General features: G+C 37.7%; 5 protein-coding genes across 5 annotated transcripts in view; 1 reads left to right on the top strand and 4 right to left on the bottom strand.

The window, feature by feature from the left end:
• LOC119993131 (NAD(P)H-quinone oxidoreductase subunit 2 B, chloroplastic-like) overlaps positions 1–23 on the top strand; it is a 5,425-nt gene extending 5,402 nt beyond the window's left edge. Inside the window, exon 4 of the mRNA XM_038840076.1 lies at positions 1–23. This exon is cut by the window's left edge and continues 1,683 nt beyond it. The gene's annotated coding sequence lies outside the window, so the exon portion shown is untranslated.
• Positions 24–619: 596 nt separating this feature from the next.
• Positions 620–6,654, bottom strand: LOC119992787 (protein Ycf2-like). The gene is given in 2 exon segments (XM_038839578.1): positions 620–2,703; positions 2,706–6,654. Coding segments are annotated over 2 exon segments (5,910 nt in total). The 3' UTR covers positions 620–742.
• Positions 6,655–7,236: 582 nt separating this feature from the next.
• On the bottom strand, positions 7,237–11,664 carry LOC119992526 (probable protein phosphatase 2C 6). The gene is made up of 4 exons (XM_038839262.1): positions 10,798–11,664; positions 8,717–9,004; positions 8,210–8,315; positions 7,237–7,942 (listed from the first exon to the last, which is right to left on the bottom strand). The coding sequence occupies exons 1-4, from the start codon at positions 11,233–11,235 to the stop codon at positions 7,632–7,634; spliced, it is 1,143 nt and encodes a 380-aa protein (XP_038695190.1). The 5' UTR covers positions 11,236–11,664; the 3' UTR covers positions 7,237–7,631.
• Positions 11,665–17,841: 6,177 nt separating this feature from the next.
• LOC119992786 (keratin, type II cytoskeletal 68 kDa, component IA-like) lies at positions 17,842–18,616 on the bottom strand. The gene is made up of 3 exons (XM_038839577.1): positions 18,229–18,616; positions 18,097–18,135; positions 17,842–18,014 (listed from the first exon to the last, which is right to left on the bottom strand). The coding sequence occupies exons 1-3, from the start codon at positions 18,614–18,616 to the stop codon at positions 17,842–17,844; spliced, it is 600 nt and encodes a 199-aa protein (XP_038695505.1).
• Positions 18,617–18,977: 361 nt separating this feature from the next.
• On the bottom strand, positions 18,978–20,312 carry LOC119992784. The gene is made up of 4 exons (XM_038839576.1): positions 20,305–20,312; positions 19,340–20,209; positions 19,110–19,298; positions 18,978–19,023 (listed from the first exon to the last, which is right to left on the bottom strand). The coding sequence occupies exons 1-4, from the start codon at positions 20,310–20,312 to the stop codon at positions 18,978–18,980; spliced, it is 1,113 nt and encodes a 370-aa protein (XP_038695504.1).
• Between the last annotated feature and the right edge of the window lie 5,148 nt (positions 20,313–25,460).

The following is a 25,460-nucleotide window of genomic DNA, read 5'->3' as shown; positions in this document are numbered from 1 at the left end:
ACCTCTACCCGCCCGTAACCCAACAGATAAAGTACATTACATAGTCCGTTTTAGGGATTGTCGACTTACCCATTCAGTGACTTTGGCACTGGACGTTCCAAAAATGGGTACTATCGGGTCGGGTGAATTCAATAATAGACGCCTGTTGGCATTCCAGCCCTCCTTCTCCTTTCAGGACCTATCTGAAAGAGAATCCAGTACTTCTTGGTCATGAATAGGACGAACCGCCCCGTGAATATCTTTGCTTCGGAACAAAACAATTAGAATTAGGCCCGGTCAACTGGAATGTGTATTATCCATATAGGGGATCCTCCAATTGAGAAGATCCATCGACCTGAGACGAAGAGAAAGGTCTATCTATTTGATTTAATTATTCAGTTAAACCAATGATTCGTTATTGGAGCAGATAGCAACTTTCATCCGACATGCGTATTTTTGATTTTCCGATGGATTTACATCTTTCATTAATCGAAATTTTTTGATGTAGTAAGTAATAGCTCTGGTTGTTCGCCGTTCAAGAATTCTTTTAGGCAGTTCATACCATCCATACATAGTGTTTTGATCTAAGATTTCAATTCTTCCATGTTTCAGCAGTAGCCTATTGTTCCATGTAGCTAAGGTCCAAAATATGGAAAAAAACAGGTGTTTACACGACTCTACCACCCAGTCAATTCTGTTCCACTTAATCCCTATTTCATGGCCACATATCTTTCCGCCTAAGGAATAGGAAACCTTTCTCCTGTTACATGAATCCAATTTTCATTTCATCCGGGAAAAGCCATCTTTTTCTCAACACTGTCTTTGTCATTTGATCCAATAGCGTTCCGTTAGATAGGAACAGATTTGATAAATACTGATAACTCTCGGATAGAGTATTAGAACGGAAAAATCCATTAGATAATGAACTATTGGTTCTAAGCCATCTCTGGCGATGAATCAACAATTCGAAGTGCTTTTCTTGCGTATTCTTGATAAACCAGCGTTTATATATAGATGTGGGGGGATCCCCCTGGGAAGTAAGAAGCCCCTTTGACATCTCTTCATCTGCAAAGAATTCTCGATGTGAAAACACAGAGACAAAGGGCTGATCTTTGAATAGGAAAAAGAGTGGATCGGCAGGGTCCCAAATGAATTGGCTTATTCGAAAAAAGCCTTGTTCCTTAGAAGATCTATCTCGTATCTGGTACTGCATGGTTCCACTCTGCAAGAACTCCGAATCATTCTCTTGAAGCTCATCCTCTTCATCATAAATGATCCGCTTACCCCGAAATGACCTGGCCCAATAGGGAAATCCCAATTCATTGGGCCTTTCGATACAAGCAAATAGAAAGCCCCAATAGCGCCATATTCTAGGAGCCCAAACTATGTGATTGAATAAATCCTCCTCTCTCTGTTGCGGGTCGAGGACTCCTTCTCCTTCCACTTCTTCAAACTCCGATTCGTATTTTTCATAGAGAAATCTCTGATCAACGATAGAACAAGATCCATTTTGCATCATATCTAAGGGATTCCTTGGTTCGGGCCGAAGAAGCAATGTCACTCGATCATTATCAAATTGACTGCAATCTTTTTCTGTCCGTGAGGATCCCACCAGAGCGCCTTCTACTTCTAATAGGCCATGAACTAGATCAGAATCATTCTCAACGAGTCCATAATAAGTGATCCCATTTTTTTCATCGGGTCCGGGTAGAGACCAAAGGTCTTGAGCGACCGATCCGGCAGAACAACTCAAAAGATAAAGAAGTATCGTTAATTTCTTCATGCTCGTTCTAAGTTCGAAGTACCATTTGTACAAATAGGAATCCCCTTCGTTACAGTTACATGATTTCTTCTTCATATAGATAGATATAGGATCCATGGTACAATTACTTAGAAGTACGTTTTGTGCAACAGCCCTTCCTATCTGATAGAAAAGGATCCCATGATCCTGAACCGATCTTACCTGGGATCGCAAATCCCAAGTTTGTCTATGAAGAGCAGATCTAATTATATTAGTGTCTATAATTGATTTCTTCTGTGTAATACTAATCGATAGGGCCTCATTGGTAAGTGCTACAAGATCTCGTACATTGGAACCCATAGTTATGGACCCGAATCCATTAGTATGGAACATTTTCTTTTCCAAGTGAAATCCCCGAGTATAGGAAAGAGTGAAAAAGTGCTTTCGTTGTTGTGGAATAAGAAGCCTTCGTATCTTAATGCATGTATTTAATTTATTCGGAGCTATTAGAGCGGGATCCACTTTTTTGGGAATATGAGTCGAAGCAATAACAAGAATATCTCTAGTGGAACATCTTTCACAATCCCTGGAGAGATAGTTCACTAATAGACCGAGGGATAAGTAATTCGACTCATTCACGTTCAGATCATGAATGTTTGGAATCCATATTATGCAAGGAGACATTGCTTTTGCTAATTCGAATTGAAGGGTGATATAAAATCGGTCTATTTCAAGCATCATATCCATAGTTAGCGCATTCATCCTAGTTAGAAGCTCCAGCTCCGTATCAAGGTCACGGTCAATATCGTCACTCAGATCAATATCGTCACTATCATCAATAAGAAAACCCTTAGGCTTGTTATCCAGGAACTTGTTCAGAAATACTGTAATGAAAGGAACATAGGAGTTTTTCGCTAGGTATTTGACCAAATAGGATCGTCCAATTCCTATAGAACCTATCACTAAAATAGCCCTAGGGGGGATAGGGCTAAGCGGAGCGAAAAGGGTTTTCCATGAGATGGGAAATGAAAACTATTAGCCCCACACGAGATTTGTGAATAAGTGATTGTCTGATAATGAGCAAGGAATAGCCGTCTTTCTGCTAAACAGGACGTATTGAACTCATAATGCATTAGATACTTTTTATGAATGTCAACTAAGTATCGTAAGTAAATTGCTCCCGGTTGTTCAATCATTTGATAACCAGAGTCATTCTTTGATAAATGATCACTATGAGTCAGACTCAATAGAATTTGATCAATCCTTTTTTCTGTCGTTAAGGTGGAGAACTGAACCAAGAATTCTCTTTCTTTATCATCAATCGAATCGCTGTTCGCGACCAAGGATTCGATTTTATCATCAATCCAATCACCGTTCACGTTTTTTATTTTTCTTATCAATGAATAGATCTCTTTACTTGTATGACTTAGATGTCTCGTATTTCTCGAAAAAGTGATTCGATTGATGGGATTTGGTATGATACTTATGAGATCGATGAGATTGATATTCAAATATTTCTTCTTAGAACGTATTGATTTGACCCCATAAGCGGGACCACCACCCCATAGCATGTTGCCGCCAGAAGCAGAACCCCGTATTTCTTCTAGAGAATCTCCTAATTGTTCCAGAGCAACTAGAAAGAGATTCTTTAACCAGAAAGAATTCAGTTCATACCTATCCAGAAGTTTTCGCAACTCCATCATGTATGATGGAATCATCAAAGATTTGACCTTTTCGAACTCTGTCTGTAACTCACTATAGGCTCGGGAAACAACGAGAAGATGTGTACGAACAAGATATCCAGCAACAAGAAGAAGGAAAAGGATTGAATAGAGCAACTCCCGAACATTTGGCGATCTCAGATGTGTCGATATCAATGGTGACTCATTATTTCGATGAACCATTTCTTCGGACAAAAGAAGATTATGTAAACACTTACTCGAAATATCACTTATCAGATTCCATTGTGGAAGACCCCATTTTTTCTGAAGAATTCGCCATGATATATCTGATCCATGCATAATATCCCGAAAAATGGATACAAATTTTTGACTGCTACTTAGTATCGGCAATAGATCTGAAAAAGTATCTAAAAATCTCCAATTTAGATATTTGTAACCTGTCGAAGTAAGGAACCATGGCATATATGTTTTGAATAGATTCCATTTTGAGAGAGTTGAAAAAGCACTATCTCGTTGAAAGGTTCTATACATCTGCCCTTTCTCAACGCATTTCTTTAGACAAAGACTCCGTTTTTTCCTCTTTTCGGATGGTAAATATTTCTCAGAACATGGAGTGTGAATCAAACCCATGTTTGAATTGAAATTGAGATACTGATGCAAGTTCTTCCTTTCTGAATCAGATAGATTCATATCTGAAAGAGGTTGACAATAAGTTTTTTCAAAATCGACTATTTGTTCCTCTGTGAGAGGCGTTCCAGAAATGTCTGCGATCGAGTAAATAGCTCTACGAACGAATGGATCGGATCGAATTGGAAAATGGAAAGATTTGTACAAGTTATACCTTTCGTCACCACTTTCTGAAAAATCGTTAGGTATGAATATGTTAGATACCTGTGACTCGATTGGTGAAATAGTATCTCTCTCCAAAAAAGCATGTTTTTTTTTACCGGCGTACAAAGAAAATATTTTGTTGCGAATGAACAAGATATTGAGGAATTGTCCATACGTAAAATCATAATTATTGATACGGGCCTTTTCCACAGAAAAAGGGAATCTTTTGTTACAATAGAAGTAGAAGTGATGTGGATTCTTCAAGAATCGAAGTCGATTTGCTTTATAAAAAGAAGATATCAATGAACTTATATGAAATGGTTTCACGGGATTCGGCCAATTGTCTTGATCGTGGGATATCATTGAGAAATAGGAATCCGTCTTATCAAAAGATTTCCCGCGATTATTTCTAGTATGGAATGAGTCAACCATCCACTTTGGTATCTTATTGAACAAAAATGGTGATATTGTTCCTCCATTGATCAAGAATTTCGATTTTTGGGAAGTATCATGATCATCCAATAAGAAGGGTTTCCATTTTTTCAAATGAACGATTTGAAGACCTATTGATTCTAACAACTGATTGCAGAGTTGATTATTCGGACCTTTCAATTCATAGATGTGGATCTCGGACCTATGAATGGGGATATTCCCGAAACTCACAAAGAAAAAAGGAAGTGAGTTAGACAAAAAGAGAAGAAACTTGGACAAAAAAAGAAGTAACTTGGACAAAAAGAAACGAAGTGACTTAGACAAATCTTTTTTGTCGATAACCTCAGACCAATCAATCGAATATTGATTAATACGTAATCGATCGAAGACTACTTGAAAATGAAAATGGCTCTTCGGCTCAGAAATGAAATGTTCCAAATGTTCCTGGAAATTCTTGCTCCCATTGGACCATTTGTATCTATATGCATTAGGATCCCGATTCATGGATCTCTCGGTTCGAGAAATCCAAATAAGAGGGTCGAACCATTTCTTCTGACTCTTTTTCAAATTCGATAAATGTTGGTTGATCGTATATTTCATTATAGTTCTATGATTCAGAGTATCATTTCCTATTTGATCCCTTTGAATTACATATTCGAAGTTGCGATCGGATCTATTCATTAAAAAGAATCGATTCAATACATTTCTTATGTACCCATAGGTGCTATATTGGATTTGAATCAGATTTCGGATCAATCTATATTGATTAACTGCCTCCATTATGTTGTTGCTAGCAAATACCACTCTTTTTGCTTTTGGATCTTCCAAATCATTCCCACAGGAGATCCGAACCCATTTTTTTCTGATCCTTCGATAAAAAGATTCATTCTCTTCATAAAAAATAGGAGGTAGAACCAATAAAGATTTCTTTTTCGATTCATCCAATACCTCATTCAAGAATTGTTTTTGATCCAATCCGTAGGAATCAATAGAAAAGGTAAATCCCTTATGATACACCAGATCCGGCTCGGTTATTGATAGAGTGAATAGATCCGCCATTTCTTGAAATCTCTCTTCTGATTCAAAATCGTGGTGTAAGGTGTATCCCCCCCTGTTCCGGTCATGGAATAGATGAAATAAATCCAAAAATGGATTTTTGTTCAAGAATGAAATCTTATTGGAACTGTCCATATCCAGTTCATCCTTCGGAACCCTATCACATCCCGGATCTGATAAAATAGGATGAATTGAGACGGTATTTTGTAAATACGTAATGATCTTGAATATATTAACTATTTCTTTATTTTCCGATCGCCTGGAAGGGACAAAAGAAACATCTTGTTCTTTCTTCAACAATTTCCGATCTCTGGTGGACCTCTCAGTAGGATTCGAACCCAGATGAAGTTCTGACCATCTGTCAGAGAAAAAAGAACGAATGGATCTTGTAGGATTCCCAAGAAATTCTTCGATTTCTTCCGGAAGCAGATGATTATTCATCTCCTTCTCACGTTCCGCGAATAGCCGGGACATTGAGGAATATCCAGAAAGGCATTTAGGGAATCGGTCTGATTCTATCTCTGTTCGTTCCGTTTGAAGAAAGGAAGGATCCCAAAGAATCGATCTTTCTTTTAGTTGTTGAATCTCTCTTTGATTGATCAATGTGTGATATTCCGAATCCTCATTACTAATGGAATCGAAATGATCTCTGGATTGATCAGAAGATCCTTTCAATTGGCTAGAATCCCTTACTTGAACGAAACTAGATCTTGTGGAATCATATTGAATATTTGACGATACATTCCGTACCTTGCTAAAAAACCGATCCTTGTTTACCAACCACACATTGTATAACCAAATCCAATTCTCTCTCGATATGTTCCTCAAAAAATCCGATTCGTGCGGATTCTTTCCCCAACTAACGAAGAGATCTTGGCGGAATTGCCACATATGAAATTGAGCATATATATATTTAACCCATAAACAAGCCATTTCACAAAAAAAAAAAAAATCATAAACAAGAAACACTCAATGTTACAAATCGCGAATGCATCTTATAAAGATGGCGCCCCACTGACCTAAAAGGCCTACCCATATCACGGTTTAACAAAACTTAGCTACCGACCATAAACCAGCCGGCCGAGTCGTTAATCAAAGCAAAATTATAAAAAAAAAAATAAGAAGACGACTTGGAGTCACTTTTATTAAGGAAAAAAAAATCACTTTCAATAAAACAGTAAAATCAAAATTAAAATGGAAAAATCTGATGTAATGTCAAGAAAAAAAAATGAAAAATATGATATACAAATTTACATTATATTTAATGTCGAGTACAATTTTATTTGGGCAATCATATGAATCCAGGATTAAAAAAAAAAAAAAATTATGTTTAACAGTTGAATTTAAGTAACAAGTGTGATCTTAATTAAAGAATTCGCGATGATCAAAACATTTAATATCATCTCATACATTGATGACTAGTTTTTCGCAATTTCCTTGCCACTAAAAAGAGTAAAGAAAGCCAACAAGAGGTGACTCGATTGACAATTACTTGGATTAGACATGTGCACAAAGTTTGATTCCAATAAAAAGTATATTTCTCAACGGTATTTAACAAATAGAAGTGTTAACAAACTTTTTAAAATGACAGACCAGGTATAAACTTCAAATTCCAACTGCAGTGCACCTCCTTGTATCCCTGAAAAAAAGATGAAAGTACAAACATTTTGCTATTTTTGCAGTACTTAAATTAAGGACTGATCTCTGGTGTAATGTAACAAACCAGTTCTGGTAGTTACACAACAGCAGTTACCCAACAGTATGCTCTGCACAATTATGATCAATGAAACTATCTAGTGAAGAGACACGATGGGGCTGTTCTTTCCTAAAACAGAAGAAGGATGGGTGAAGGTTCTTATAATCCAAATGTGTGAAGTGGAGGGCAAAAAAAAATGATGCCCGCCGCCTTCTCATCGCCTTGGCAGGCGGCGTCTCTTTGATTTCAGATCAACAACAATAATAGAAATATTATCATCACTGTTTTTGCTATATGCTATTTCTGTCAGACTTTCTGCCACAGATTGTGCTGGAGGTATCTCATTACTTACGCTGGATCTGCGAAGCCGCCTCAACAAGCGGCGAGCCACCTCCCCAACCTCTTCATTTGTCATAACATCCCACAGCCCGTCGCTTGCCAAAATCAAACACTCGTCTTCATCACTCCTGGTCGTAAACGTCACCTCAGGCACTGGAATTATCCATGGTCTCAAATATCGATCACCTTACACATACCAATCAAACAATATTAAGCTAGGAAACGAAATCAGTAACGCATGCAGTCTAGTCATTCCAAAAGAATTCTCCAACTACAATTTCCTCTAAGTGATAAAAGAACTACAAACTCCTAAGCTAGTAGACCACATATGAACAATTAGCACAATCATATTGGTAAGAGCACATATGTTTGATGAAAAAAATGAACAGAAACTTCCACGTATAATTGCCAGCAGACTTGAAATAAAGCAGAGAAATAGAGAGAAAAGAAAACCTATAGCTCTTGACATGGCAAGAACTCCCAACACCCTAGCACCATTCCAATTTATAACCCTCCCTCCCTCTCCTTCAATTCTCATGAGTTCGTCGTGTCTATCAGGCTGTGTAAAGGAAACAAAAATCAGCAGTCAGTCCATCTTCTTAATGAAACTACTCATCAATTTCAGAAGACAGATATAAGTTACTGATGACTATTAAAGTGACTCCAGACAGTCTGTCAACTCCTCCAAATGATTTAGTTCAGGGGATTGTTATTTTTAAGAAAATTTAAGTGAATTCTAAAGCATATGGAAAAAAAAATTATGTCAAACACATAGTATTTTCAATCCATAATCATGAAAATTTATGAATTGTGCAACTGAGAAAATCTCATTGCATTGTGTTCTTTACTCATCCCAATTATAGGACTCGGGTAGAAAACGCCAGCTTCATGAAGTTTTATTTATCTCCTGATAGTGGAATATACTATAAACAAATCACCAGAGCAAGATTATGATATGACCTTTTGATCAACAGTTAAGGGGATTGTTTGAGTCCCCCTGCATAGAATCGCCCTTGAATCCCCACAATTGGATGTAATAATCTGGCAACTAGATAAGACCACAACCACTGCGGTTGATCCAACCATGTCAGGTGCTACTTCCCCGGTAGTGACCTCATTGTCAGTCCTCTCAAAAGCGCTCGAGAGTGTGGCTTCCCATTTTCTTTTCCATTCAAAGCCATTGACTGTTTCCCGATCCCATTCTTCTGCTATCACTTTGTGCATTCGTTCCGCACAAAAATTTGCCACCTATGAAGTTTGCAACGAATTCAGACTAGGAATGGTGTCATATTGTCAAGTTTTCTAACATTTAAATCAAATCTTTTCATCTCAAATTAGAAAGAAGCTACAATTCACATTTCAAAATGCTTCTAATGATCAAATGTATGGTTAACATTACAAACAGTGGTTTTGAACACCTTTCTCTACCACATACTTTCCAGGCAAATCTATGATCTATGATACTGATCTATGATATACTATTATGGAAAAATACTATGTTAAGTGGTATGCTGTATCCATCATGGTTCCCCACTTCAAGTTGGATCCACCACCATGTCTCAACATTGTTTTAAACACCCCTCTCCACCACATATGTTCCACCAAACTTACATTGTAGATAGATACCCTGTCACTGTGGTGTATGGAATATCCATCATGTTAATATGATAATAATGCTGATTTTTGACCCTTATTTAGATCATTTTTTTGATATAAAATGAGAGAAACCATGTGCTTCCTTATACATTCCCTTGTGACATTACCCAAAATTTTCTTTTCGTATTTTCTTACCACTCTATACTGATAAATGGGAGAGCACTATTACACCAACAAGAAGTGACTCGATTGGTAATCGATTAGGTTAGGCATATCTGTTCGAGGTTCGATTTCAAAGAGAAACATATTTTCCTCTCAGCGGTATTTCAAAAGAAAATGGGAGAGCACTATTACAGTATCTTCCAATAGGACCAATACAGCCAGCTGTCCTAGTACATATTGACCTAAGCTAAGCTTAAAAGTGGTATATGGTATCAAAATTAGGTGGACCGACCGAATACATTTTACTTGTCTAAAGAAATAACAGAAAGGGACACAGCAACCACCGACCTTGTACACGTGGCACCTTACATTGAGGACATGTGGTCCCTCCCACCCCGTGTCGTGTCGTGTTGATAGATACCCACACCGGCCCACAGCCACAGACCAACCCCCCTTGCCAACCAAAGCCCAACCGACGCCCTTGCGGGCCGGCTGTAACCAAGGCCCATGGGCTGAATCCCATGAAAACCTTGGCTGGTAGGTTGGGAAGAGTCTGCGCTTATAAGCTAGGTTTGGTCCTCCTAGTTTTCCGATGTGGGATCTCATCAGACCTCCCCCCTTGGGGAGCCGACGTCCACGGCGGCTACGCTCGCCTGGCGGCTGCACTCGCCTGGCGGCTGCACTCGCCCTTCAGACGGTAGCCCTCTCCCGGACGGTAGCCCTTTCCCGGACGGCAGCCCTCTCCGCAAACGTGACCTCTCAACGAGAGCACCAATGATAGATACCCACACCGGCCCACAGCCACAGACCAACCCCCCTTGCCAACCAAAGCCCAACCGACGCCCTTGCGGGCCGGCTGTAACCAAGGCCCATGGGCTGAATCCCATGAAAACCTTGGCTGGTAGGTTGGGAAGAGTCTGCGCTTATAAGCTAGGTTTGGTCCTCCTAGTTTTCCGATGTGGGATCTCATCACGTGTCTCCCCCTCCAGCTTCCCCATACTCATTACATTTAAATCACACTCCACTTCACTAATCACTAAACTAATCTTATCAATAATCACAAATCAATTACCAAATAACCATGATCACATCTTGCCACGTCAGCACACGAGTTTGACCCAACCCACACGGGTCCTTAATTAATTTTAAGAAATATAATAAAGTCTCCCCATAATAATTATATACCACGCGTCACCCTCTCCTCTCCTCTCTCATGACTTATATTAAATTTTAAAAGAAAAACTTCGGAAAATTAAATTTGAAATTAATTTGTTGAGGGGTACCTGAGAGCCGCCGTGCCCGTCGTAGACGCCGAAGAAATGAACGGGCGAGGGGTCCGCCGAGTTGCTCAATCCGGGGGCCGTACAACCTCCCACGTGGTCGCATGTGCGGGACATGAATCCCGGTAAAATGGCCACGGCGTCCTCCATCTCTTTCCGTCTACCGATAACTGAATTGAATCCCCAGTTTACACCGTTATTACTCCCCACGCATCTCGTCCTCAACGATACTGAGGTACCTGGCTCAAGAATCCTCGGCATCTCAGCCGCCGGTATTTCGCCGGAGCTACCGCTCGTAGTGGAGATGTCATCGGAGGTACTACTGATGCGAGAATCATCGACACTAATCGTAGAAGAGAATCCAGAGCTAGATGAAACCAGGTCAGAATCAGGAAGAAACGATTCGGATTGCTCGAGTCGCTCATTCTCTGAAGCTTCCATGGATAGAGGGGAAGGAAGATAGACTGATAAAGATTAAACAGCGAGAGATGAGCGAGAGAGGGAAGGGAGTGATGAGAGAAGGAAGAAAGAGAGTGAGATTAAAAAGAAAAATAAGGAACGGCTAGATTGTCACCACGTGAGAGAAGGAAAAAAGAGAGGGAGATTAAAAAGAAAAGTAAGGAACGGCTAGATTGTGACCACGTGGTAGACCCATGGGTCCCTTGGAAAAAATGAGGAAAAAGAGAAGGGGGCCTTCGATTTCTTTTCATCTTGAAACTCGTACCACGCCATGTGTCCCTCTTTGATCTGACGGTGCCACGCTGGTCTTGAATAATCATCACTTAATAAAGAAAGAGAGATTCTCTTCTCTGCTGTTCTCTCTACGTGTAACCCTCTGAACCCGCAGTCCCGCCGCACTACGTGTCAAGATTTGCTTATATCAAGATCCCATCATTGATGTGGCAGATATCTATTGGGTTTGAGATTCTACAGAGTGGTGGGTACCAAAGTTTGACGGTAGCCCGTCTTTTGTACGTGGCGAGTCCAAAATAAGTGGGCCCCAGTACGTGACAATAACCGGAGCCAAAATGTTAGAACCGGGGTAAGAGGGGGCTGCTGTAGTTTTTCTACTGCAGCTCATGCTGTAATTACATTACAGTTTCGAGTGATTTTTTTTAAATTTTAAAAAAATTATATTTATATTTTGATCGATTATACGAATTCAACGATATATTATTTGTCCAAAACAAAAATCAAATCCAACATAAAAATGACACAACAATTCTAAACCGTTGAATATAAACTCAAAACATTCGATGTTTCGATCGCTATGAATTTGATTTTTATTTCTAACAAAAAGTATATCGTTGGATTAGTTAGACCGAATAATACACATGTATAATTTTTAAAAAATAAATAAAATTTTTTTACTACCTCAAATGTGCTACAGCGGAGCAGCCCCCAAGCACCCGTTAGAACCAGGAATCTGACGGCGTTTGAAATTGGCATGTTGGATTCTGATCAGATCAAGCGGCACTCTTTTCACCTAGCTAACGAGGAATCTACACGTAAGTCCTGCAGATACACGTAAAGTTCTGCCTATAGATATATTGGAAACCCGTGTAGAGAGATGAAATGAGGAATCCTTATGGCATTTGTATACTCGGTTCGGATCCTCTGCAATTGGGCCTATGGTACGATCCAGACTGGAGCTTGTCAACTCTGCTTTTCCCCGATGTTGTTGACTTATTGTGTTTTATATATATTATTATTTTTCTTGTTTTTTTGTTGTCATTGCTTTCATGGGCCTAAAAGGAAAAGGATTGTGATAGATCTCCAAAGTGATCACCAAGTGACAAGTGTAGTCAATTATGTAGATCAAACAATGGCCAAGATCAAATATCTTGTTAAAATGGTAATTAGTAAATTGGTTTTTTTTTTCTTTTTATATATACTTTAACAACATCTTATCATATTAGAGTAGTAAATAAAAGGGACAATTACCGATAAGGATAAAATCAACAAAATTTATTCTAATAAGGACAGTTACGAAAAAATAATTAAGACAAATGACAGAGATTATAAAATTACATATATGTCATTTTTATTTAAAGAAATTACAATATAGGAAATTTCATATATGTTAAAAATTTTCCAACACATGATGACATCATCGGTTGTTACCATTTTTTATTTTCTTAAACGAATTTTTAAAATGATTTTTCTCAAAATACATGACGAAATTTGAAGAAAAAAATTACATATTCTCAATCAGCGTAAATTTTTTTTTCAAACAAGATCACTCATCGATATATTCTGAGTTGAAAAAATCTCACATTTAAATTTAATTTATCTGCATTGCATATTATTTATCTACATTGTATATTATTTATGTGCATTGTATGTAAATTTATCTGCACTGCATGTGAATTTATCTGCATTCCATATTTATTTATCTGCACTGCATGATTTTTTTGCACTTATTTATCTGCACTGCATGTTTAAAATTCCACAAATTAGAGACAAATAAATTAAGTCATTCCCAGATGGAAAAAAAAACACAATAAAAGATGAAAACATTAACAAAAATGTATTTTTAGCGCAAACTTTGATCTTTCATTTGACCTATAAAATGTTCGAATCTCCAAATATGTATTAGACAAAAATATATGGGTATATGAGTTTTATTTTGAACACCAAAAACATCTTCTAAATCAGAGCTCAAACGAGTGAGTTATGACTATCCGAATACACTGATATTAGAAATACAATTCTGATTTGTAAACTTTCAACCTATATTTGAACCCTAAAATGTTCGAATCTTCAAATTAATATTAAACACAAATTTGTGGGTTTTCAAGTCTTCTTTTGAATACCAAAAAAATCGTCTCAATCGAAACTCAAACGAGTGAGTTATAACTGTCCGAACACATTGATATCAGAAATACAACTCCGATCCGTAAACTTTGAGCCTAGATTTGACCCCTAAAATTTTCAAATATTCAAATGAATATGGGACACAAATTTGTGATTCTTTGAGTTTTCTTTCGAATGTCAGTAAAATATTCTCAATCGAAGCTCAAATGAGTGAGCTATGACTGTCCGACCATACCGATATCAAACACACTAATGTCAGAAACACAGCTTCGGTGCACAAACTTTGAGTCTCAATTTGTCCTTTAAAATGTTCGAATTTAGAAAAATATATTAGACACAATTATGTGGGTATTCGAGTCCTCTTTTCTATCGCAAAAAAAATCGTGGCAATCAAAGTTCAAATGAGTGAGCTATGGTTGTTCGAATACACTAACATCAGAGAAATATTTTATTGTCAAAATTTAGAAGTAAAACAATAGTTGAGAGTAGTATGGTTAATAAAAAAAAGTTTTAAATATTTTATTCTTAATGGAATAAATCTTATTTACTTATGGATCTTATGGGTTAAAAAAGTTAGAATGAACCTATTAAAATAAAAGTTTGATTTGAGGAAACTATTGCTAATTAACTCTAAATAAAATAACTAATTAGACTTGCCACGGAAATGGAGCCCAATCTTATTTAAGCACTGGAATGTGTTAAAAATGAGGGATTACAGGAAGTGACGCAATCAATAATTCTCAATGTATTTTTTATTAAGAACATTGTATTGAAGATTGTTCTTGGGTTAGATAAGTGCAGCAGTTGGCGAGCAATTGATGTGGTTTGGACTTTGGGTTGGACAAAGCTTGCTAAATGGGCTCTTAGATCGAATTGGACCACTGTTTTTTCAGTTAATTATATGAAAGAGTTATCTCCATGGTTTGAGTAGAATGCGGAACCTCAGCCTCTGTGGATGATGTCTTTGTGTCCGTTTGACAATTCAGTAGCCATGTTTCTACTGCATTTTATAAGGGAAAGACAACTTTTGGTCACGGAAATATTTGACCAGATTCAACTCAGTCACCCATTTTTTAAACGTTTCAATTTAGGTATCCAAATTTCTAAATTGTTCCAAATTAATCACATGGGCAGATTTCGCCCAATTAAGGCAGTCAACCATCCCACGTGGCACTTTGACCTGACGATAAAAATTAAAATCATGTAATATTTTCTGATGTGCACAAATCTAAACTAGGTGGGCAAAAAGTACCCAAAAAATCATTCCAGCAAAATCACTCTGTCACTGCAAATCTTGTAAACTAGTGCTCTCAACATCACACCTTCTCAAGTTCGACGAAGACGCAAGATCTTTGCAATGATATGTCATGGAATTACAATTCCAATGATTTATTTGGAACAAAGTGATCAGTTCTAGTTTTATTACAACTGCCATTACAAGTGTCAAGCCACATCAGCCTAAATTAGTTGATTTTGACTATACTGTGCCACGTGGGATGGTTGACTGCCTGAATTGGGTGAAATATGCCTGTGTGACTAATTTGGAACAATTTAGAAATTTGGATACCCAAATTGAAACGTTTGAAAAATGAGTGACTGAGTTGAATCTAGTCAGATATTTTAGTGACCAAAAGTTGTCTTTCTCTGCATTTTGCACTTAGATGGAATCTCCAATTAACATGTTAAATTGTCACAAAAATGAGAACGGTATAAATCATTGTAGTTTGTTATTTTACGAACTCTTTTTTTTGAATATTTATTAAATGTAATTTTAAATTAAAACTTGTAAATTACAAGATATTTTTATATAAATAAAATTAATATCAATATTTAAAATTTTTTAATATTATATATAATATTATCTTTATTTTTTTGAATATTTATTAAATTTAATTTTAAATTAAAACTTGTAAATTACAAGATATTTTTATATAAATAAAATTAATATTAATATTTAAATTTTTTTAATATTATATATAATATTATCTTAATAAAAGAAAAGAAGTAACAAATATAAAGAGGGAAAAAAAATTCTAAAAAAGGGTGAGATGTATGTTATCTCATGTCAAGCTACCTAAGTCTTTTTGGGAGGCTATGAGAACTGCAATTGACATTATAAACCTTTGTCCATCAATTTCTCTGAATGGTGACATACCTAAGAGAGTATGAAAAGGGAAAGATGTCTTACATAATCATTTGAGAGTTTTTTTGCTGCAGGGCATTTGTTCACATTCCAAAAGACGAGAGATCCAAGTTTGATGATAAGGCAAAAACCCTGTATCTTCTTAGGATATAGTCATGAAAAAATTGAGTACAAGTTATGGGATCCAGTCAACAAGAATATCATTAGAAGTATGGATGTTATCTTTTTCTTAAAGACCAGGTTGGGGAAAATGTCTGATCCTTCCACTAGTATTTCCATTAATCTGACTTTAGTTCCTCCACCTTCTGTGTGTGTTGATTACAGGGGAGGTGTTCAGGAAGACCATGGTGATAGTGGTAATGAAAATAATCAACTTGATAAAGAAGTTAAACCGGTTGAACAAGAACAACAAACATCAGTTGTTGAGCCTTAGTTGTTGAGCTTCAGTTGAGAAGATCTACAAGAAAGCATCAACCTTCTATTAAATATCTCCTCACGAATTTGTGAAGCACACTAATAGGACTGAGCCAAAAAGTTACCAAAAGCTACCTCACATGAGAAGAAGACAGAGTGGTGTTATGCAAGAAGAATGGAAATTCTTACATGAGAACCACACTTATGACTTGGTAAAGTTACCTCAAGGAAAGAAAGCTCTTAAGAACAAATGGGTTTACAAGTTAAAGAGTGAAAATAATAACTCATAGCTGAGGTACAAGGAACAGTTGGTTATGAAAGGATTTGGTCAAAAGAAATATGTTGACTTTGAAGAAATTTTCTCTCAAGTTGTGAAGATGTCCTCTATCTGAGTCATTCTTGGTTTAGTGCCTCGCTTGAATTGGGAGATTGAACAACTTGATGTCAAAAATGCATTCCTTCATAGTGATTTGGAAGAAGAAATTTTCGTAGAACAACCTCAGGATTTAAAAGTCTAGGGAAAAGAACATATTGTGTGTAAATTGAACAAGTGTTTATATGGGTTAAAGCAAGCAACAAAATAGTGGTACAAGAAGTTCCATTCTTTTATGATAAACCATAGGTACAACAAGGCATTACTCTATAAAGCATTACTCTATAAACCATAGGTACTACAAGACATTGTGTGTTTATAAAGCATTACTCTAGTGATGACTTGATTATTCTCTTGTTTTATGTTGATGATATGTTGATTGTTGGCCATGATGCAAGCAAAAGTTGAATAAGAAGCTTAGTAAATTTGTTGTCATGAAAGACTTGGGATCGACAAAGAAGATTATAGGTATGAACATCTCTCCTAATAGAAAGAATGGAAAGCTCTGGTTATCTCAAGAAATCTACATTGAGAAGGTTCTTGAAAGATTCAACATGAATAAAGCCAAAGTTGTGTCATCTCCACTTATATATCATTTCAAGTTCACTTCACAACAATGCCCTACAAGTGAGAAAGATAAAGAACAAATGAGCAAAGATCCCTTATTCTTCTGTAATTAGTAGTTTGATGCATGTTATGGTCTGTTCAAGGCCATACATTACTCATGCAGTTGGGGTTGTCAAGGAGTATTAGGAAGTAGTGAAATGGATACTTAGGTCTCTCATAGGAACTTCTAGGGTATGCTTGTGCTTTGGCAATGATGAACATGTATTGAGTGGTTATACAAATGCAGATATGGTAGGAAATTTTTATACTAGGAAGCAGTGTTTTAAAAAGCGGATTCGGAAATTGAGGCGCTCGACTTATTTGAGGCGAGGCGTAAGCCTCGGTAAGAATTAATCTAAAATGTACATGTACACATTCAAATAATATAATCATATCAATTTATGAAGACATAACTCCATCCATCATCAATTCAAGTTATCAAGTCTCTAAATGACAATAATAATATTAATATCATCAAAAATCACCAAATAATATCATCAATTCAAGTCTTAAGTAACAACTAATAAGTAATAAGTAATAACCATTATCAATTCAAGTCCAAGGCTCTAAGCAAAACAATCATCAAACAATATTTAGAAGTCTAATACAAAGTATAAACCAAAGCAAAAAACAAATCAAAGCACACAAATAAATATAAAGTTCATAGTTTTCATATTCTCTTCATATTAAATTATTAATAGTCATCCTCATCCATGATATCATCTTCATCACTTGCTTCATCATCTAAAGAGTCATCCTCAAATCGAATAGGTAGACCATCCAACTCATCCAAATCATCACTACTAGCATCTTGGAATTCCTCTTCTTCTTCCTCACGGATGAGAACCCCTTTTCCATTATCCTTCCCTAACATTAATAAAATGAATATAACATTAGTAAAATAAACATATTTTTTTCGACACTGACATATTAGTTCTAACTTTCTAACCTTTACTCTTTTTCATTGGCCTTGTTTCTTTATCCTTCCCTAACATTAGTAAAAAATATATAACATTAGTAAAAAAAAAATATAATTTATTTTTGATACTAATATCTTAGTTCTAAGTCTCTACTTTCTAACCTTTACTCATTTTCCTTTTGCTTGCTCCACCACTTGCTCTTGCTCCACTAACTCCAGCACCGCTTGCTCCAGCACCTCCACCATCTCCACCACTTCCACCATCTCCACCACCACTCGCTCCTCCATTTCCACCACCACTCGCTCCACCACCTCCACCACCACTTCCTCCTTCCAATCCTTGAGAATCACCAATAACATTATGCTCTTCTTGATACAATGTCGAAGTTTCAATTTCATCTCCAATATCATTTGGATTAGGAGGATTAGCAACCCACTCATCATCCGAAGCTATGTCATCAAGAACCAAAGGATCTTCGGTAACCTCTTGAAGCTTTAAATGTCGATCTTTCAACTTCTTGTTATACAAAATATATACCAAGTCATTCATCTTCTTCGTGGTTAACCGATTCCTCTTTTTTGTGTGCACTTGATTGAATGTGCTCCAATTTTGTTCACATGTGGATGACGAACAAGTGAGTCCCAAAACTTTGATTGCAAACCTTTGCAATTCTGGTACTTCATCTCCAAAGTTGATCCACCAATCAACTACAAAAACAAAAACAAAAACAAAATTCGGCAAATAGATTTTAGTAGTTAATGTAAATTCAATCAATTTTGAAACTTTTAAAGACATAGTGTTACCTGGAGAACGCTTTGAGACCGATCTCTTAGCATTTTCGTACCCAAAAAGCCCTTGTTTCTTTCGAAAATCATCTATCTGTAGATCAACGGTGAGGAAATTATTTGAATTAGGGATGATCTTTTTCATTGAACTGTACAATCCCGCCTTCACTTCTGCATCAAAAAGGAAGTTCTCTTGATATTGAAACTCGGGATTCAAGAAATAAGCAGCAGCATGCAAAGGACGATGCAATTGGAACTCCCATTTTTCATCAATAATGTCCCAAATCTCCTTGTAATCTGCTAGTTCTCCACCCAAGTTTTTCGCTATTTCTTCCTTTGCTTTATCCATAGCATTATAAATATAACCCATTGCAGGTTTCTTCTCAAAATCAACAAGTCTCAACACTTCCACCAACGGCTCCGTTGTTTTAAGTGCATAACTCACGCTAGGCCAAAAAGTTTTGTCTTTAAGAACTATTTTCCTCACCTCTTTGCATCACTTGTGTTTGCCCATTTACAACCCGCCCATTGTTGTGAAGTGAACATTGATTCAAGAGGTTGTCTAAGCTCATACATGCATCTTAAAGTCAACACAGAAGTTGTAAATCTAGTGACAGCTGGTCTAATGATTTCTCTCTTCGTAAATTTCCTCATCAAAGCCAACACCCAAGCATGATTATTGATGAAATTGCTTACTTTCTTGGCCTTGAGTACAGCTCTCTTATGTTGTGGCAACTCTCCAATTTTTTCCAGCATCAAATCCAAACAATGTGCCGCGCATGGAGTCCAATAAATGTGCTTTCTTTTCTCCATCAATATTTTCCCTGCTGGTTTGTAGTTACTTGCATTGTCTGTCACAAACTGAACCACTAACTCTTCCCCAACTTCCTCAACAATGCCATCAAGCAACTTAAATAATAAATCTGCATCCTTCACATGTTCTGAAGCATCAACACATCTCAAGAACACTGTCCCATTTGGATTATTCACAAGAAAGTTGATCAAAGTCCTCCCAGAAATGTCAGTCCAACCATCAGATAGTATTGAAACTCCTGTGTGCGCCCATGTCTTCTTAATATCATTAACTATTTTCTCAGAAGTGTCCAGCTCCTCCTTCAAAATCCATGTTCTCAATTGATGCATGGTAGGAGGTTTAAGGCCTCGTCCATATGAACCAATTGATCGACACATATTGATGAATGATGGACTCCTTGCCACATTGAAAGGAATTGCATTTTCAAAGAAGAACCTCCCGATATCCAAACAAACATGACTCCAAGCTTGTTTTGCATTTGTGCTATTCATGGTGGTTTTTGCCCTATCAACATCCTCATCGTCATCAACATTGGCAATGTACCTATCCAAAATCCAAATTATGCACAATGAATTAATGATGTCAGTTGTCAAAAGTATCAAATAAAAGTCATTAGCAAATACTAAATAGCAATGTACCTATCCATAGGCCCCCGAACTCCTCAAGATGACACACATTCACCACCACCAGGTTCACTAACACTGGTAGGATTAGAATTCATGCCTTCAAAAGAAGAACCAGCCAAAACTCTCTCCTCAAACCTTCCATGTGCCATATGCCTTAACGCGGTCCCTTTTTCCAAATATTGTTTCATCTCCTGCTTAACATCTTCAGGAACCTTCGGACACGGAGCAACATTTTTATGTGTGCATGCAAGATGATCTTTTGCCCTTTTAATGCCTCCGGTAAGAACTTTGTTGCAAAAATTGCATTTCACATATAAATATCCTTTCTTCTCCCCCTTTCCAACTTCTACCTCCTCTGTATACTTCCAAGCAGGATCTTTTTTACTACTTCCAGTAGCTTTCACCATATTCACAGTTTCACACAGCTCAATCAACAATTCAACACACAGTCACATATCGCATTGAACAAAACCAATCAATTGCGCCAAATTCATGTAGGAAAAAAAAACCCACATCATATTAACTAAAAAAAGACCCGCACAGACGATGAAACACTCGCAATTTGAGGCAAAAGCATAATAATATCAACAAAAAAAAAAATTGAAGCCATAGAAGGGGAAATTACATATAGCACATAAGCACATTAAGAGTTTAACACTTCACGAGCCCAAACATTATTGGCTTCCCATAATTAACCACTATATGCAGAAATAAATAAAGCAACCAGGGAACACTTTCATATAATAGCAGACAAAATATCAGTACACCAATATTCCTCATTATTGCATGTCTCTTTGGATTTATTTATATGCAATGAGTCAATGACCCACTATTGATTTATCACCATGCATATATATATATATATATATATATATATATATATATATATATATATATATATATATAACTCTAGAGGCTGAGGTTGCGACTTACGACTGCCGCAGACAAGGTCGCGGCTGCAAGAGGGAGGTTGCGGCTGCAAGGGGGAGCGCGATTTGAAGGGGATGTTGTTGCCTGCTGGAGACGAGGTCGCGATTTGAGAGGGGGGCGCGATTCAGGATTTCAGGTTATGTTTCACTTTTTCGTAAATTAATTTTTAACCTACTGAAATACTCTGTGAGGCCTACACCTCGTACGTCTTGGTGCGCACCGTTCCGAGGCGTACGCCTTATGAATATGAGGCGTATGCCTCACAGACCTATATCAAGGGCGTACGCCCGAAGGCAAATCAAAGACACCTCGCCTTGAGGCGCGCCTTAAGGCATACGCCCTGATCACCTTTTAAAACACTGCTAGAAAGTTCACTATGGGATTCTTGATAACTTTTGTAGGTGGAGTAGTTTTTGATAGGTCAAGTTACAGAAGTATGTTTCCTTGACTAATATATATATATATATATATATATATATATATATATATATATATATAACTCTAGCTCATAAGAAACTGAGGTAGCTGGTCAGTATACCGTCAACATAACAGAGACTTGCGACTTGCAACTGCCGCAGACGAGGCTGAGGTTGCGACTTACGACTGCCGCAGACAAGGTCGCGACTGCAAGAGGGAGGTTGCGGCTGCAAGTGGGAGCGCGATTTGAAGGGGATGTTGTTACCTGCTAGAGACGAGGTCGCGATTTGAGAGGGGGGCGCGATTCAAGATTTCAGGTTATGTTTCACTTTTTCGTAACTTAATTTTTAACCTATTGAAATACTCTGTGAGGCCTACACGTTGTACGCCTTGGTGCGCACCGTTCTGAGGCGTACGCCTTATGAATATGAGGTGTATGCCTCACAGACCTATATAAAGGGCGTACGCCCGAAGGCAGATCAAAGACACCTCGCCTTGAGGCTTGCCTTAGGGCGTACGCCCTGATCACCTTTTAAAACACTGCTAGAAAGTTCAATCTGGGATTCTTGATAACTTTTGTAGGTGGAGTAGTTTTTGACAGCTCAAGTTATAGAAGTATGTTTCTTTGACTAATTTCGTTCCACTAAGTGAGGCCAAGCTTGCTAAATGGGCTATTAGAATAAAGTGTCCACAAGTGCTTTTCCAGTCAATCATATGAAGAAGTTATCTCCATGACTTGAGCAGAATGTGAAACCTTTGTGGATGAAGTCTTTGTATCATGGTTGTGTTGTTGGTTTATTCTGTGGTGAAGTTCGTGCATGAGTGGTGAAAGCTCATGCTAGAGAGAAATCAAAGGTTTGTGTTGAGATGGAGCAAGGGTGATGATAGACCCATTATTACTAAAAGATATGAAAAGAGGAAGATACGTGGTAGTCTTTGAGTGGTCCATGTGTTGTCCCTTTATTGGTTATTTTCTCTGAAATATGTTGTCGTGTTTTGATTATAGGTGCAGACGATTGTGGTGGAAAAGCATCCATATATTTGGCTAGTTTTCTCTGTTGAGAGAGTTGGATGTCTTAGTCCCTCGAAGACTAGGGTTTTATCTTCTTTCCTTGCTGTTTTTCTCATTCCCAGTTGTAATAGACTAACAACAGTTTAGTATTATAGTTAAAAGACCTTAAATACATCCTAGAATCTCTTGTTTCAGTCTTTATATTTTGTGATTCTATCATTTGGTATTAGAGGACTTGATCCTGTAAATGGTCAAGTAGCGCATGGAAGGTCGAGCTGACGATTTGGAGAAGGAGGTGGGCTCCTTGAGGAGTTTCGTGGGAGATCTTAAGGCGGATATGGAAACTATGAAATCCTGTATAGTACAGTTACGAGATTTGTTACGTGGAAAGACGAAAATGGATAAGGGCAAGGAGAAGGTACAGTTTGAAAGGGATTCGTCTCGTGCAATTGAGGACATTAACTTGGCAGACAAGAGGACCCCTTTCGATGGTGATGTTCACAAATGGCGGTTGGAGATGCCTGTATTTTTTGGTGAAGATCCTTCTGGATGGTTATTTAGAGTGGAAAGGTACTTTACTCTGAACCAAGTTTTGGATAACGAGAAGGTGGCTGCGGCGATTGTTTGTCTAGAAGGAAAGGCCTTACTATGGTACCAATGGATGGAAGTTAGGTCACCTATATCTACTTGGCCAGCTTTTCATGCTGCTCTGCTACGTTGATTTCGTAAATTTCAGGTTGATAGTGACCATGAACATTTTGTATCGCTGTGACACACCAGCAAAAAGGCTGAATTCAGAGAGTTGTTTGAGCAGGTTTCCTCCCCTCTTCATGACATAAGCGATGAGATTTTGGTTGCTTCCTTCAACAACGCACTCAAGGAGGACATCCGGGCTGAAATCCGTTTGCATCTACCACCTACCTTATCGGGCTTAATGGACCTGGCCCAACATGTGGAGGACAGAAATGAGGCCCTGCTCCAAGCTAAGGGCCCAAATCCTTCACCCCCAGCTTTGAGCCCTTCATTGTTGTTGGTGTCTCGAGGTACTCCTTATTCAGGTAGTTTGGGTAGGCCACTAGATGCAATCCGCTCCCAACCAGAGTTAAAATCAATCCCTTGTGATGCTAAAACCACCACCAGTACTGTTCGAGGTGTTAGACTGATTCATTTGGCCGAATATCAGAGAAGGGGGCCCAACAATGAAGAGAGAAAGGGCTTTGTTTTCACTGTGATGACAAGTACCATCTGGGTCACGTATGCAAGAATAAAGTGTTACAAGTTCTTATTATCGTCGATGAGTCAAAAATCAGTGAGGATAACGGAGTGATTGAGTCAGATGTGACCGTACTAGAGGTGAGTGATAGAGGGGAGCAAATTGAACTCTCTATGAATTCTATTGTTGGGTTGTCCACTGTTAAAAACAATGCACTTAAGGTTCGAGGAGTTCTTGAAGGCTGAGATGTTATTGTGTTGGTTGACAGTGGGGCGTCCCACAAATTTATTTCATCTGAGGTGGTCCAGTTTCTTCAATTACCAATTGATACTGGCTGTAAATTTACAGTCCAGGTAGGCAATGGTTTGTGTGTCATTGGTGTTGGGTTGTGTCGCAGGGTGTGCAACTCCAGGAGTCCTTCCACGTTTGGATTTGGGCAGTGGGGACGTGGTTTTCGGTGTGTCTTGGTTAGGGCTGTTAAAAAATGAACCAAACCGTAATCCGAATCTAAAACCAAACCGTAATTTTAATTTGGTTCGGTTTATTGGTTTCCGATTCAGTTTCGGTTTAAAGGTTTAGGTAATTTCGGTTTTCGGTTTCCGATTTCGGTTCGGTTTAAAAATTGTAGTTTCGGTTTTAAATCGAAAACCGAACTAAATTGTTACTTATATATAATATATAATATATATAACTAGCGTTATACTTATATACGTAATATATATAACTATTGTCTATTAACTAGGGTTTTCTTTTCACTTTTGGACAATTGGACTTATGCGAAATCATTCACAGCCACAGCCGCAAGGAAGAACGTGATCTCGTCGTCATCTCTGACTCTCCGTGAATAAGTCAGTGACGAATTGAGGCAGGCAATCGCTAGTTAGGCTCAGGCAGCCGTGAATCAGTGAACTCAAACAGTACCCATGATTTGGCGATTTGTGATTTTACATCTTGCGAGATGGTTAGAGTCTTAGAGACGGAGAGAGAGGCTGAGTCACAGAGGGGCGGAGACTCGAAGAAAAATCGAATCAGTTATCACTAAGAGGTACTGCCTTATTAATGGAGTTTTATTGTTGATAATGAGGCTGCCACATTCAAGATGTTATTTTGAGATAGTACTTTGTAAGCATTGGAGATTCTTGGAGTGTTATTTTGAGATAGTGATTGAATTAATGAATTGGATCTCGAAGGTTGTTCAACTATCATTTTAAATTAATTATATATTATAAGTCCATAATTTTTTGATTTTTGCTGTGTTTTTAAGCTACTGAATTATATTCTCTTGCGTTCTAGATAGTGTTACACACTGTTGTATTCCTCCACCCAAGTGGAGTAGGATTTGGATGTAATAGCTGGATTTTACAACCTAGGTCATTGATTCAAGAATTGTTCTGCCAAAATGTAGTGCATAGATTGATATATTTCACAGTGGGAGCTGGGAGGAGTTTTATCTCCACAATTAAGTTAAGAGCGAGTTTCAATTGAGAGGCATTGTGTTGAATTTTTTGTGATTTAACTGTCAGGTATGAGATGTCATTACAATCATACAAGTTAAATGTCAATTCAATTAGCAACTTGGTGAACTTACTGTGATGA

The sequence above is a fragment of the Tripterygium wilfordii genome, chromosome 23 (genome assembly GCF_013401445.1).
Source record: "Tripterygium wilfordii isolate XIE 37 chromosome 23, ASM1340144v1, whole genome shotgun sequence".
Lineage (NCBI taxonomy): Eukaryota > Viridiplantae > Streptophyta > Magnoliopsida > Celastrales > Celastraceae > Tripterygium > Tripterygium wilfordii.
Note: the sequence above shows the minus strand (reverse complement) of the source record. Positions and strands in the feature narration are given on the sequence as shown.

Excerpts from the sequence above, each read along its gene's own strand:
- LOC119992526 (XM_038839262.1), bottom strand. The coding sequence starts at position 11,235 with ATGGAAGCTTCAGAGAATGAGCGACTCGAGCAATCCGAATCGTTTCTT. Across the intron at positions 8,316-8,716 it reads CCTTAACTGTTGATCAAAAG|CCTGATAGACACGACGAACT; the intron begins GTCATATCATAA and ends TCCTTTACACAG. Across the intron at positions 7,943-8,209 it reads TGCCATGTCAAGAGCTATAG|GTGATCGATATTTGAGACCA; the intron begins GTTTTCTTTTCT and ends GGTATGTGTAAG.
- LOC119992786 (XM_038839577.1), bottom strand. The coding sequence starts at position 18,616 with ATGAATGACTTGGTATATATTTTGTATAACAAGAAGTTGAAAGATCGA. Across the intron at positions 18,136-18,228 it reads CAAAAGGAAAATGAGTAAAG|GGAAGGATAAAGAAACAAGG; the intron begins GTTAGAAAGTAG and ends TACTAATGTTAG. Across the intron at positions 18,015-18,096 it reads GCCAATGAAAAAGAGTAAAG|GGAAGGATAATGGAAAAGGG; the intron begins GTTAGAAAGTTA and ends TATTAATGTTAG.
- LOC119992784 (XM_038839576.1), bottom strand. Across the intron at positions 19,299-19,339 it reads AACACAAGTGATGCAAAGAG|CGTGAGTTATGCACTTAAAA; the intron begins GTGAGGAAAATA and ends TTTTTGGCCTAG. Across the intron at positions 19,024-19,109 it reads ATTATTGATGAAAAATGGGA|AAGTGAAGGCGGGATTGTAC; the intron begins GTTCCAATTGCA and ends TTTTTGATGCAG.